General features: G+C 33.7%; 2 protein-coding genes across 4 annotated transcripts; one reads left to right on the top strand and one right to left on the bottom strand.

Moving 5' to 3' along the window:
• Window positions 1–1013: 1013 nt before the first annotated feature.
• LOC120071406 (protein OXIDATIVE STRESS 3 LIKE 1-like) lies at window positions 1014–2121 on the top strand. The gene is made up of 2 exons (XM_039023671.2): window positions 1014–1482; window positions 1618–2121. The coding sequence occupies exons 1-2, from the start codon at window positions 1229–1231 to the stop codon at window positions 1862–1864; spliced, it is 501 nt and encodes a 166-aa protein (XP_038879599.1). The 5' UTR covers window positions 1014–1228; the 3' UTR covers window positions 1865–2121.
• Window positions 2122–2599: 478 nt separating this feature from the next.
• On the bottom strand, window positions 2600–10451 carry LOC120071405 (arginine--tRNA ligase, chloroplastic/mitochondrial-like). 3 transcript variants are annotated; one of them, XM_039023668.2, is made up of 18 exons: window positions 10178–10451; window positions 9931–10004; window positions 9427–9563; window positions 9264–9339; window positions 9028–9129; window positions 8620–8835; window positions 8143–8223; window positions 7782–7865; window positions 6688–6792; window positions 6056–6234; window positions 5764–5848; window positions 5276–5462; window positions 5016–5085; window positions 4013–4082; window positions 3836–3925; window positions 3667–3735; window positions 3445–3546; window positions 2600–3075 (listed from the first exon to the last, which is right to left on the bottom strand). In XM_039023668.2, exons 1-18 carry the CDS (start codon window positions 10272–10274, stop codon window positions 2965–2967), a joined length of 1935 nt encoding a protein of 644 aa, XP_038879596.1. In that variant the 5' UTR covers window positions 10275–10451; the 3' UTR covers window positions 2600–2964. The 3 variants fall into 3 exon arrangements, with proteins under 3 accessions (XP_038879596.1, XP_038879598.1, XP_038879597.1); XM_039023670.2 differs by having other exon boundaries at window positions 9931–10008; XM_039023669.2 differs by having other exon boundaries at window positions 9931–10035.
• Between the last annotated feature and the right edge of the window lie 392 nt (window positions 10452–10843).

A 10843-nucleotide genomic window follows, 5' to 3' on the forward strand; every position in this document is an offset into this window, starting at 1 on the left:
CATGATTATCGATGGGACATTTCAATGAGCAATACAAAAATGTGCAAAATCCGAAATATATCCCAATATTTTTCTTCCATAAATTTGAATGGATAGAAATCACTATTTTTAATTTAAAATGAATTTAATGTCATGGAGATGATAACTTGTATGAAGACTTCTCCTTTACTCTCACACACACACACACAAAAAAAAAAAAAAAAAAAAAGTTATCAAGAATTAATTCATGCATTAATTTATACATTATTAATCGAATTTGTTTTATGCATTATTTGATAGAAACTAATACTGTTTATGAAGGTCTTCACTATTTTTTTTTTTAAAAAAAAAATAGTGAGTAAATTAGTGAAATTACACATAGTCAAAATCAAATCTTTCTCATGATTTTATTAATAGTGCAATAATATAGAATCTTTTTATTATTATCTTTTTTGAACTGTTACATCACTTTTTGATTGGAATGGAGATAAGAAAAATGAAAATCTCTCTAGATACAAGAGGTATCTTAAAAAGAATTGTATTATTCCAAAAGAGTGGGCTGTTTTTTATTTATTTATTTTATTTTAATTATTTTAAATCTTTTAATTAATCCTGCCTCAATGGAAGGTTGATGATACATGAACATAAAAGTAATGGGAATAATGTCATGGCTTTATGAAGCAAAAGTAACTTAGATGTTGACCTTAAATTTCAATTCTCGATCTTATATATTAGAAAATGATAGGGAAAATAAAATTGAGTGACTTGTGGATATGTCTTCCAACTTTTAGATCTTATCTCTTTTCCTAGAAATATGGGAAAAAGCAAAAAAACTCAGACCCCATATATTTAAATAAATAAATTCTCTCAATATAAAAAGATGATAATTGATGATAAAGGGATTTTTGGATAAAATAACAAAAAAGATGGGAAAAAAGGGAATATTATCCAAGTCTATCTCATGATAAAACCAAAAAGAAATCATAATTTAATCCAACATTTTAAATTATATAAACTATGCTTTGCACTTTATATTATAAATAGCTTTTCTAGAACATATGCTACAGTTAGGAGATCTTATTTCATTCCATTTTCCAAAGTTTTATCAAGAAACACTAAAAAAGAACATTCAGTTCTTCTTCTATTCTCCATATATAGTTGCAACAAGCCATTTTCCTCAATCCCCATCTTCTTCTTCTTCTTCTTCTTCTTCTTCTTCTTCTTCTTCCTTTTTAGATTGATTTATCCAATGGGGAAATTGCAAGAAAATCAGGCTCTTCATGTTGATGGAGGAGCTCAAAATAATGGTTATTTCAGAGGAATCATGGAAGATTATGAAGCTTCAATGGAGTCTTCTTCAATTGAGGAGCTTAGTTCTATAAATTCTGAAGAATGTTCATCTTTAGAAACGGTGGAAGATGCAACTTCTTCAATTTCAAATTCTTCATCTTCAGATGGGCCTCTGTTTGAGCTAACAGAGCTAATGGTTCATCTTCCTATAAAGTAAGTTAATTTGATTATAATTAATAAATAAAAAATAAAACCTCCTTTTTTTCCTTTTAATTTCTTTAACACGTTTTGGTTGAATATATTTTATCGATAATATATGACTAATGGGGTTATTTTCTTTAATTGCAGAAGAGGGTTGTCTAAATATTATGATGGTAAATCTGAGTCTTTTACATCTTTAGCAAGTGTAGAAAGATTAGAAGATTTGGCAAAAAGGGTTTCTCCAATTAGAAAAAAGTTCAAATCTTGCAAGAGTTTTGAAGGCCAGAAATCCATTATTCCAAGAGCAGCCATAGCCAAGAAAGCTTCAAGATCAAGAGGAAAAAGTAGTTTGCTTTGTGGTTCAAGATCTGCAATCCCTGTGAATGGTCACTAATTAATTAGAGGCTTAATCTCAATAATTATAGAAGAAGGATTAATGCCTGAATTGTGGCACTATTACTTTGCTAACCTTAATTAAACTTGTAAATTTGTCAAGGCTTATCTTATCTCCCTTTCTTATTTTTCTAAGGAATTTTGTTACATAATCTACAGTTTTAACCTTTAATTGTAGATTTTTTTTTTCTTATTCTAAATCAATAGTTTTGTAATCTTTGGTTATTAATTATTCAATACAATAATTACGTGCTTAAAGGTGGTAGCATTGCTAAAATAGTTGTTTCAGTTCATATTAGTTCTTGGCAATTTATGCCATGAAGAGAACTAAAAATCGATTTAACTTTCATTTAAATATATTTATCTCAAATATTTTGATGATTAAAGTTTTCTGGACGTTCCCACAATCTTCCGGCCTTGCTAGAAAACAAACAAATTCTATAATTTGCCAAGACATAAAGATAAGAACCATATTTAAAAATATATATACATTTAAGTTAAAATTTAAAATATTAATTTGATTCATGCTGTTCAAGGATATGGTTAATAGTACTCTGTTTATCTGGCTTTCTGGAAAATTTTCATTTATTTAGGCCAACAGTAAAATGAAAAGAATTACAACCAAACTTTTCCTCATTGATGAGGTAGAATATCTTTTCAGAATGACTGAGAAGGCATGAATAACTTTATTCTTCTTACGAAGAACGTGAAATACGTGACAAAGAAGAAGACATAATTATGTAAATATACAAACTTGTAGAACCTGCAATTGAATCTGGACGAAATTAACTTAGTTGATACACAAAAATAATCCTAAAGATCACAAATCAGTAGTAAATCCTCCCACTCCTAAGAACACTATGGATTTCGTTAAAACCTGATTCAATATCTTAGGCAAATTACATGGGGGGAAGTGGTAAAATTTGACAAACTAATTAAAGAAGGCTGAAGCTTTTAGGATAAGCTTAAACCAAACTAAAACAATACAAGGTTCTGTATGAAATCTTCTTTTTCTTTTTCCCCCTCGCTCAGGCTGAACTCAAATGTCGGCAAAAACGATCTTTCCTGAAAAGCAATTTGAAAATAGGCAATGTTTCGAGGTTATATTTTGTAAACAGGTACTATTCCAAGGAGATGGAAGCATTTCCTCATTACTGTGCCTGTAGCTTCACAAAGTAGGAGTCTACTGGTTTCTTGGGCCGACCCAACGACCTGACAAATAATAATCAATATTCAACGTTAATAGAAGTTTTAACTTTTTGCGACTTTTTCTTGGATGCATTTGGGACAAAGGTGTACAAATTTAGTGAGCTTTTTCCAGCTCACAACCATAAGGATGGGAAAATATAAAAAAACGTCTTGATGCAAATGGGAATAACCAAACAAAATGATTAAGAAAGAGAACTTTAAATTCCAGGTTATTAAAGGTAATGAGTTGATAAACAAGACAAGGTATAATTAGTTGCCACGACGCTATCAGCCGACAAGGGCTAGTGATTTAGTAATTATCCAACATGAATTAGTGGGATAATGATATTATTCATAAAGAATGAGATATTGGTCTGAAATAGTTGGTTGTACCTGGCAGTTGGAATAAAATTTTTTCGTAAATATTTCTGATAAGTTGTATAGGTATTCACACAACACATTCGGCAACAAATTGGTGCAAGCTTCCTCGACAACCTAAGTACAACGAAGGGAGGAAAAGTAATTATCACGCGAGTAACAACTCGTACCAAATATAAAATGGTTGAGACGCAATGGCAGTGTTACCCAATTAAAATGTATATTTTTTGTTTTTACCTCGGCAAATTGTAACAAATGAAGCCCCAATACACGCTCGTCCTCGTGCTCCAACACAATTGTTCCCGTCTATCAAGATAACGGTAGACTAAATTTAGAAACAAGTGCAAAACAGCTGGTCTAGGCCAAGCTTTAGAAGAAATGGTTCCGGATTTTGGAGGAAACTTACTTTCTTCAACTCCTCTATGTCTTTACCAGATTTCCTGATGATTGAACAAATACGAGCATGGGCATACAGCAAATACACAGCAGTGTTGCCCTGGTCATCACAAAATTTAGGTGTGCAAGGAGAGTGGACTCTGTATATTATTATATGCTATGCCAAGAACCAGATGAGAAAGTGTACCTTATCATTGAGCATTTGATCAAAATTGAAAGTATAGTTGGTCAACCTGTTGTTCTTGAGGTCAGCATATCTGCCAAGACGATTTGGAACATAAAATTTTGATAAGCAATTCTGAGTATTTAAACGAAGAAGCATGGAGCAGACAAATTCGTAAATAAGATAAGTAACTTATTGACAAGAAGACACGTAAAAAAGAAGGAACAGACAAAGAGGCCCAAACTGAGCCCACATAATTGCAAGATTATAGAACAGCTTTAAGTTAAAAACAAAATGGAAACAGGTTTATTCTTTGATAGGGCAGCCCAAGTTCTAAGTCTACACAAAGTCACTCTCTCACGTAGAGCCCCCCAAACAATCCCCAAAATTCCTCTCGTTCTTAACTCACGATAATCCCACAAAATGGTTAATACAGAAGCAGCGGACATCAGTCAAAATGTCGGAGACCTGATAGTAAGTATACCACTAGAATCATTCTGAACCACAATTTTCTACCTAAAACAGAATCATCGGGGTATGGTTTCAGGAATTTCATAAATCAGAAGACTCTGCAATTTTAAGCTGCATAGATTCTTCATTCATGATGAGTCCAACCGTTCAGGCAGCATCAAGTGAATTAAAGTTAATTGTCAGAGCAGCCACTCAGTTCCACCCAAAACAGGAAGAACGAGAAATCCTAACATACTGCAGTCTATAGTGAAATCCAAATTTAATGATCCAGAAGATTAATTTTGATCCCTGAATGCATATAGCTACATTAATAACAGTTGGTGGTTAGACGTATAGTATAGCATGCTTAAAAGGCTATGTACCCCTGTGTGCTAGAGATACTATAAGACTCGATGGATTAAGAATAAGTTGTGCTATAAGGATACCCATTTCCAATGGCAGTATCAACTAATAGTACTCATTAAAGGTTTACATTAAAAGGCATATCAAGGATAACCTCTAGAATTCATGCAAGAGGCATAGAAAGGTAAAGCCAGCAATGAAAATGGTAACTTACTTGACAGCACCATAACCAACAGCTTCAGCAATTTGTTCAAGTTCTGCCTCAGTCCATTCCGCAGCTTTCTCTAAAGAAGGTTACCGAAAATCAAATTACATGGTAAGATGTGTGCAAGGTTGACTGTAAAAAGTTTTGACAGGGAAAAAACTGACACATTCACTTCCAATGAATCTTACAAGGTAAAGCAGCAAGTTGCACAAATGTTTTCAAAAAAGGAAAAAAGAAACAGTATTCTTAATAATCAATATTATTATTACCCCGCTCAATAAGAGCAGCTTTACTGCGGTTCTTGGCTTCGTCAAGCAAATCCACTAAACGAACCACTTCGGTATTTCGAGTTCGAAAACGCTTGCCATCTTCACCGAGAACCAAACCAAAACCAACATGGGTTGTTTTGGGATACTTATTATCCTCAAGTGGAAGCCAGCCAGCACGTTTACAAGCCTGAAACAAATAGCCATAGTTACTTCCAATTCAAGGATCCACTTCACAAATTTAAGAGGATAGCAAATCCATAATACAATTGTTAGCAGCAGTTCGGTGGATTATAGTTGACCAGGTCTACAGTAAGTAATATTCATATGCACGATTAAAAGAGAGGAAATGTAAGCCAACAACCAAGCTATTAAATAATTGCTGACTACAGTTTGGACGGGCTACCAAGTCTACAAATAACCACATATGCAACAAACATGGAATGATAAAAGAAAATAAGGTCCGAGCAAGATTTTCTCAAGACACATACCCGGAAAACCATGTCAAAGTGCTGCTGCTGCCCAACATCAGTAACGTATATAATCCATTCAGCTTTCTCTTCATTAAGGCGAAACCTGTTTGGTGCAAAGCAAAAATGACCAAATCAGAATGTTCCAGCTCCACAAAATTTTGAAATCGTGCAATGAATCAGAGGGGATCCAAACATGCACAATATCAATAGGTCATAATTATAAAGTTTATGACTGTGTCAACTGTCAACTTATTCATTACCAGTAACAATATTTCCATTAAAAAACACAGTGAGATACAGGAAAACTGACCAGATGGCTGCAAGATCAGTTGAAGCATAATTGAAACCACCATCACTCTTGACAACAATGAGAGGAATATTTATTCCGTCGATAAAGATTACACGAGCACCCTGGCTTTCTTCCACTAAACCCTTATCAGCCAATTCTTTTATGACATTAGGAATGTACGGGTTGTAAAAGCTCTCTCCCTGACAAAGATAAAAATACATTGACCAAATGGGAACTAAGAATAAGTCGTTGGCTCTTCTGATAAATATTAAAATCAAAAGAGCCAGACTCGGAACTTTGCAAGTAAAAATCCCTATACGAAGCAGATAATAATGAATAGGACAGAAAGTTAAAACATGTTGAAGAAGCTGATGCTATTAACCACACTATTCCAACTAATAAATATGGTGGTAAACACCATTAAACCTTATTAAGGTAGGCATTTATGCCATTTCAAATTTCTGCCTCGACAAATCAAAAACCAAATAAACAATCTAATTTGGGCATGACATGAGAAGGAAGAATTTTTCAATACAAACACAAACAAATAGAGGAAAGACAAGAGAAAACAAACAGACCACAAGTAAAATGTTATATGTTTAAAGACACAAAGAAGTGTCACGTATAATGCATAAAGGAAAGTCAAAATGTACCTTCTCCTCTAATTCAACTCCAAGGCGTTCATACACCCTATTAAATTCATTCCTGCTGATTTCACATATTTGTGCCCAAGCCTTGCGATATTTAGCTTCCCCACCCTGTAAAACAAAAGTTAAGATCAGTTTGGCAGAAATCAGCTATGAGATACTTCCAAATAATGCACATGCTCCTATCATGCTCTTGCAGGGAATCTTCAAATCAAAAACCAGCTTGAAAAAACTATAAGTTTACGGGTAAACCACCTGACCTTTTGGCTAAGATCAAGTGGAGTCCAGTTATAGCTCTTTCAACATACAAAACTCAAACTTCCAATTTTCAATCTAATTGCAGATGCTAAAACAAGGTTGATTGGGGACTAGTGATACAAGTAAAAAAGACCTTAGAGAATGAATTTGAATCCCATGGTGGCCAATTACTATGGCTATTAAATCCTATGAGTTCTCTAATAATGAAATATTATAGGGTTAGGTGGTTATTGTGAATTAATAATTGAGGTGTGTATAATTGCATAAGCTTGCACGAACACTCACAGATAAGATAATAAATAAATAAAGCTCCTTCTTAACCATGGCTTCCGATACATTTTTAAATGAGAAACCAAGCTTAAATAAAAGAAAACAAGACGAGATCCACATGCATTAAAAAAATGCCGAAGGAGCTAGGGACCTAACTATACAATAGGTGACTCCAATCTCTAGTTATAATAATATGACCAAACGAGGAAGATGCCCAAACAGAGGCATTGAACTTCTTTGTGTTAACTTCAATCTTTATTTTGTTACTTCATTGTTTACTTTTCATATTTATATGAAATAGAAGTATTTATGAATAAAAGAGCATGCAAAAAAATAGTAAGTTAGGAGCAAAAAATTGAATAAACAAGTAAAATTTGAAATATAATGCATGACATCATGTCGAAAACTAGCAGAAATAAATAAAATTAACAGGTGAAAATGACAATTGACGGAAGTTTCAAGACAGTTTTTAGATTGAAGATCTAGGGTCCAACGTATTAAATTAGGATTGAATAGGGAATCAAGTGTGTGTGTGTGCGCACACGTGCACAAATATATATATATAAGTTCACCTGAAGAAGAACCACTGCCTGTTGAGCCCTCTCCTTAAATGCAGGATCACTATCAAATCTCTGCTTTGATGCCTTATAGAATGTCTGTTTAATCAAAACATCAAATAACAGTTTGTTAGTTCTCGTTAAATAAGGTAGATAGACATTAGCAACTTCTTTATATCCATTTTTTTAAAGTAAGAATTCACGGGAACACAATTGTATCACATAGAGAGTGAAGTGCCCTATCTTAACAGAAGAAAAGCCTTTATCTAAGACCAAAAATATCAAATTTTTAACCGTATTAAGGAATTTTTTATCAATATACTATAAAACGTAAACGTATTTACAACCAAAGGAGATTATAAAATGTCTCTCCTACCTGCAGATCTCCAATAGCTGTCTCAGTAACCTCTTCCCAGTTAGGAAATCTTTCAAACAGGAATTCGATCAACATACCAAACTGCAACCAAGAAGCCAAAGATGAATATCTGGTAATACATTTATTTTCTGTAGAAGTTGTTTATTGTCCAAATAATAAAACCCCAGGCCAAAATCAATTTTGCAAGCACTCAAAAAATTCATGGCCATTTCAACAAATTTGAACCCATTTGAAAGGCAGGAGAATTAGTATGTATTGGAGAATCTAGATATATCATATATGCAACATTTTCTACTGATTCAAAGTAAGACTGCCTATTTTGAACATAGACTGACATGGCGGAAAATGACTAGCGCAAATTCAGTTTTTATGTACACTTTGAAAGAGTAACAATTTAGGGGGTTTATAAAAAAGCCACTTTTCTATTGCAACGCTAAACACCATGAATATACAGTAATCCTTGGATAAAAGTTGTACCTGTGTTCCCCAATCACCAACATGGTTTCTTCGAAGAACATCAACATTTGAAAATTCAAGCATTCGAGCTAGAGTGTCTCCAATGATCGTAGATCTTAAGTGACCGACATGCATTTCTTTGGCTATATTAGGTGAGGAGAAATCAACTACTGCTCTTTTAATCGGAAGCCGGGGTGACCAAGTTTCAATACCATCAATTAGCATTTTTTGTATGCTCTGCAGGAGAAAATGCATATTAAGCAAACTTTAAGTTAACACACGTAGAACTGTTGATTATAACGAACTGAAACTCTTTTTCGTAGAGTAGAGAATTGATAACTAATTTTTTTTCAATTAAAAAGAAAAAGGCATTTTTTCTACTCGATATGAGTTACATTCCAACTAAAACTTTCAAGTGAATGACATTACCTTAGCAATCCAATTCTTAGATATTACGACATTCACGAAACCAGGGCCTGCCACCGAACTTGATTCTATAATTTCAGATGGAGGAAGATTATTCATGATGGCCTATTAATCAAGAGAGCAGTTCTGTAAGACACTTAAAGATTTAAATAATTAAACAAATGATCCTAAAGATCCAATATGAAAGGAGACCTCCATGAAAAGAAAAGAAAAAATCACAAAAAATTAAACCGCAATACCTGTCCAACGGAAGGAGGACCCCTGAACTGACTTCCTTTTCCTTTTATTTTAGACCAAAGGCCCATTGCGTTATTGCTTGGCCAAATAAGAAAACTCATCTTAGCAACAGCAATCTAATTCACAGCAGTATTCACCAAGGCATTAGTAATTCGCATAACATACCACTGATAGTCGCCAAATTTTCCAGCGCAAGCAGCAACTAAAGGCTCAACATCTGTCTCCTCAGGGACCGTCGCTCTGAGGGATACATCGAATATTTTAGCTAATTGTCGCTTTATATTACCAACATTTTCTTCCTCCTGTGACAAAACGTCCACATTTAGTCTCATCATACCTTCATACCCGGAGTTGTAAGCTACTAAGTCATTGTAGACCCTAATTGCTTTCTAGTTTACAACAAACTTTCTTTTCTCAAACATAATGATAAAACCATTTTCTTAAACTCATTTTAAAACCATTTCTCAAAAAATGGGAATGGTGATCGCGAGAAATGCCCATTATATCACCGGCTATTCGGATTTGGATTGATGGACTTATTTAAGGGCGAGAACAAGTGTGGCACAATTGCTTTGAGGGACCTACGAGACTGATTGTGACAGTTGGCAGTATAAACTCAAACCGTGAAAGTAGATTACAGTAACCAACAAAATAATCCATATAACTTACAGTTGCCATTGTGGATACTGATTGCGCCGTCTTCGTAGCAGAAATAAGTCGTCTAGATGCCGCCCGGAGTAAGTCTGTCTAGTTTCAGATTCAGAACAAGAATTACTACAAGTAGGAAAAGGAAAAGACGTAAGAATTGAAAATGAACTAGGAAAACCATCATTATAGACGCAAATCAATCGCTACAAAATCAGTGAAATAACAAGTTGTACAAGCAAGGATTGAGGTGAAGAATTGAAGAGATTACCACTAGTAGGAAAGGAGGAAGAAGGAGAAATGTGAGGGAATCGATTGAAAGAGAGGAATGGTGAAGGCGAAGCCGGCGGTAGTAAGAGTGCTAACATTGTTATTATGAATGAATGTATATATAATCGCTCCTCTCGTACGCTATCCTACGTTTCTATTCCACTGCTCTATGTTCTTCTCTCTCTCTCTCTGCTTTTTTAGGGCTCAAGGAGATTTCTCTCTTTCCTTTTTTTTTTTTTTTAAAAAAAAATCCATTTGTACGATGGGGCAGGCTCGGATTCTAAAGCCCAATCCCAGCTCAACGTTTTAGTCGCTGAAGGGAGGTGGCATTGCCACGATTTTGTCTCTTTCTTATTTTCGTTATAAATTAAAAACTAGTTGATGAATTTTTAATTTTGGAGATTTTTTTATTTATTATAAATATATAATGATTTTGAAATTAATTATTAAAATGGTAGTTTTCAAATATAGAAAAATGAATTAATATACTTACAAATATAATAAAGATAGTAGTCTATCGGAGATAAACGGTGATATTTTACTATGATTTTTAAATATTTTCTGCAATTCCATTATTTAAAATAATTTCTTTTATTAAATTTGTGTTGTTTCATGGTAACAACTATTTACCGATCCTCAAGATTATGAACAATTTAACTCAGTTGCA

This window comes from Benincasa hispida, chromosome 2 (genome assembly GCF_027475165.1).
Source record: "Benincasa hispida cultivar pf3 chromosome 2, pf3_genome.v1.1, whole genome shotgun sequence".
NCBI lineage: Eukaryota > Viridiplantae > Streptophyta > Magnoliopsida > Cucurbitales > Cucurbitaceae > Benincasa > Benincasa hispida.

What these genes read in the sequence shown, in the direction of transcription:
- LOC120071406 (XM_039023671.2), top strand. Translation starts at nt 1,229, where the DNA reads ATGGGGAAATTGCAAGAAAATCAGGCTCTTCATGTTGATGGAGGAGCT. An exon ending in ATGGTTCATCTTCCTATAAA is followed by an intron (nt 1,483 to 1,617) that starts GTAAGTTAATTT and finishes CTTTAATTGCAG; the next exon opens with AAGAGGGTTGTCTAAATATT.
- LOC120071405 (XM_039023668.2), bottom strand. Translation starts at nt 10,274, where the DNA reads ATGTTAGCACTCTTACTACCGCCGGCTTCGCCTTCACCATTCCTCTCT. An exon ending in GTCCTCCTTCCGTTGGACAG is followed by an intron (nt 9,130 to 9,263) that starts GTATTGCGGTTT and finishes CTTGATTAATAG; the next exon opens with GCCATCATGAATAATCTTCC. An exon ending in AGCTGCTCTTATTGAGCGGG is followed by an intron (nt 5,086 to 5,275) that starts GTAATAATAATA and finishes AACCTTCTTTAG; the next exon opens with AGAAAGCTGCGGAATGGACT.